This window comes from Anastrepha ludens, chromosome 2, assembly GCF_028408465.1.
Source record: "Anastrepha ludens isolate Willacy chromosome 2, idAnaLude1.1, whole genome shotgun sequence".
Classification (NCBI taxonomy): domain Eukaryota; kingdom Metazoa; phylum Arthropoda; class Insecta; order Diptera; family Tephritidae; genus Anastrepha; species Anastrepha ludens.
In genome coordinates, this window is record NC_071498.1 from 35,408,996 (window position 1) to 35,412,511 (window position 3,516).

At 41.2% G+C, this 3,516-nt stretch overlaps 1 protein-coding gene across 1 annotated transcript; it reads left to right on the top strand.

Annotated features, from left to right (window-relative positions):
• Positions 1 to 406: 406 nt before the first annotated feature.
• On the top strand, positions 407 to 1,612 carry LOC128868393 (uncharacterized). Its single transcript, XM_054110436.1, has 2 exons — positions 407 to 495; positions 555 to 1,612. Exons 1-2 carry the CDS (start codon positions 453 to 455, stop codon positions 1,559 to 1,561), a joined length of 1,050 nt encoding a protein of 349 aa, XP_053966411.1. The 5' UTR covers positions 407 to 452; the 3' UTR covers positions 1,562 to 1,612.
• Positions 1,613 to 3,516: the final 1,904 nt, after the last annotated feature.

The window sequence follows — 3,516 nt, forward strand, 5'->3', positions numbered from 1 at the left end:
CAGTTTCGCATGAATATTTCTTTCTGAAACCAGATTTGATTTTATTTTTTCCATATATTGTTGACAATCCTCTCAAACAGATTTTATACGGCTTCTAAGCCATTTGATCTTAATTCCTTGCATTTGTGTGTATCTCTAATTTTTTCTATAGGCGATATCATTGAATTTTTTCACGATTTTGGGAATTCACTTTCGGATAATCAAGTATTAAGAACTCTCAGCAATTTAGGACTTCGTGTAGCCCAATGGTATAATGATATTTTTGGACGAATATTATCAAAATCAGATTTATTCTTTATAGAAGATGACCGTAACATTCAGGCTAAACTAACATTTTTCTAGCCACTGCACATATTTCTGGTTGCTCTCTTCTCAAAAATATAATATTTGTCTTTGCAGATTAAAGGGGCATACTATACATTTCTCGAAAGAAAACTTTTACTTCAACTAAAATGCTGGCGCTACATCATCTTGCCCTGATGCTTTTCCTAATTGGTTAGTATTCCGTCGAATTGGTCAATACTTATTATAGCAAAAGCATTTTCAATTCACAGTTCCCTCGATTCTCCCAGCGGACACATTATTCACGGTAACGGCCCGCAAAGTAAAGCGAACCGGGAACTACTTAAACGTACCCCCCCCACAGCCTCCACACCTACAACCACAACCACATCCACATCCCCAACCACAACAGGCACAATCTGTACCCACCGCAGCTGCAGTACATCACGTGGAACAAGAGCCTTATCCTTACGAAGATATCAATGAGCATGACTTTCACTCCCAACCAGATATAGTACGCTACGCAACAGATTTTACCCCCACACAAGCGCAAACACACTCACACACCCATACGATTGCTCATTCTTCCGCTTCTGGTGGAAAATATCTCATCGACAATGGTTTACGTAGCATTGCCAAAGGTTCAGCAGATCAAGCCAACTCTGCGGTGGCTAGCCAAAATGCTGCCGGCAAACAAGCTGCCTACGTGGCGAAAAGTACACTTGCGCAAGCAGCCGCACAAGCCGCTGGCACCGCGGTAGCTGTGTTAAAAGGCAAAGAAGTGCTTTTACGACGACTTGAAGAGCAAAATATAGATGAACACAAAGCCTTGGAAAGTGAACTGACGCAACTGCAGCAGGCGAAACGCTCCGCCAAGACGGCGCAGTATGCAGCACAACAAGCCATTAATCACGTGTCAGTGTTAACGGCGGCACTTAATAATGCACAATCTGGCTCTGAGTTGGCACAGAGGGCAGCCTCTGAGGCGGCAGCAGAGTTGGCTTCACAGATCGATATGGTTGCACAGTCCAAGGCGAAATTGGAACAAATCGAATCACATGTCTATACAGCTCGTTTGGATTATGAAGAGACGAAAGACGCGGCTGAAAAAGCAACACTGTCTGCACAGGAGGCGCAGATAAACGCCAATGATGCGGCGGTACATGCGAATGTGGAACTAAGCGAAGCGGTTCATGTGCATGATAAGAGTGATCGCAATGCGGCTACGCAGATCGGCTCGGCTGGGCCAACGAGTGGTTATGGACTTAAAAAGAAGTAATTGAAATATACGAAGAAAGTGAAGTGGTTTATTCGTATAGTGGAATAAAAGAAGTGTTAAGTTGTAAGTTTTTTTTATTTATTTAAAACTTTAATATTTATTGAAACACTTTAATAGGAGGTAACTAAAGTTCTTATACCATATATAAGCATATCTGTATGTTCAAATTATATCTAGAAGTACAATAAAGTCAAATCAGATTCAAATATTCCAAAAAATGCCAGCTATTTTAATGAAATTTAGAAACAATGACGGAAGGTAAGTCAAGACAAGCAGGTCCTATAAATTGTTTGATTCAAAATTTTGGCTCAATTCCTGTGCGGTTAGAATTGAGTGGCAACCAAAAGAGTCGTGTGATTCTGCAGGTAAGTTCGTTAAGCCTGCTTTCGTTTGCTATTCTTACAAATTTCTTAAAAATATGTGGCTTGTATGTTTACATATCATTATGTACTAGGTGCATTAGGAAGTTTGGTGTCGAGCCTCGTTAGTTCATTGGCCCTCAATAGCCGATGCCGCAATAGCCAAAAATCCATATTATAGGCGGGAGCAATGACTCAGCCGTTGCTGCTGTTGTTATAGCAGTTAATCAAGCCTTACCGGTGCGGTGTAGTCACCAATCGTCATCGTGTAAGTCATCTATCACAAGGCACAGGAAACATACTGTTTCGACGGGTTGTAACCAGAGCGAGAGGCGCGTTAGGTGAAAGGGTTTAAGAGGGCATGTGAATAGGTGCTTAACATCGTACGAGGTACCTTTACATGCCGAGCATATATTGAGTATGTTGGGGTCGATCCCGGATAAGTAAGAGTGGAATTTAACCTACTACAATATCCAGAACACAACTGAGCCAAAATATCGCGGGCCTCGCGAGGCAGTGAAGCTCTTCGCCTGCAATGGGAGGTAGTTGAACTCCGCTGACGACATTCGGGGGTCGGGAACTTAGGCACGTGGTAAGAGACTCCCGATGAATACCGTCTAATGTCTGTCTATATACGATCTAGTAGTTGTAGTCGTGTCAGAGTAGCAAGTGCCTGCAGGAGTAATTTCGACGGAAACAACGCAACAGGAATTGTTTGCTGAGCATCTCACTGTGCTCCTTAACCGGTAGCATGGAAGCCACGTTGGGAAAGTTTTGCAGGGCAGACATCAGGAGGCATCCCTTGGCTGTCTGATAGCAGTATTCTGATATGTTGACTCAGCGGTCTTCGTAAGAGGCTACCTTGGAGGTTGCCCATTCCTTTATGAACGTTTTCATAGCCGCCTGGCTGTCAGTACAAATATAGATATTATCTCCAGATATCGCATCACACAATACACCATTGAGACGTTGATTATTCCTACAGAAAAAAAAATTGTATGGCACTCGGCTTACATTCATCAATGACCTATAGAAGAACGTCTTTGATTTCTGGAATGATCCTTTGATTATTGGTGTACGTCTCTCCCTTAAAAATATGCATCGAAGAAAACAATCTGACCACGTCAAATCGCTTAATCTGATCATGACCAGTTCACATCACCGGCACATGATCACGATATTTTCGAAAGGTCTCCAAAAACCTTCCACAATTTAAGAAATAGATTTTCACAACTTATAATCAGTATTTCCACATTGATTTAAAATTCAAGATATGTGTTCTTCTTAAAACACTGAATATAATCGCAAATCAAAAAGAGCTTTGGATGTGGCTTTCAACCGCAGCTGGTACCTACTGCTCCTTAAAAATAAGGTTTACAAACTCTAGTGTGGTTTGAACTTTAGGCCGAAGTTGTCAGTAAGAAATGTATTTGGTGGTTTGCCATTCTTATGGACTAATAAATAGTTACAGCCTTCTTTTAAGATGCATCGCTAAATTGACGAATTTTCTCTCACGGATTTCTTGAATTTCAAATGCCTAAAATTTTATGATTTTGTTAAACCCTTGTTACACAACTATTTCAAAGAACTCTTTTT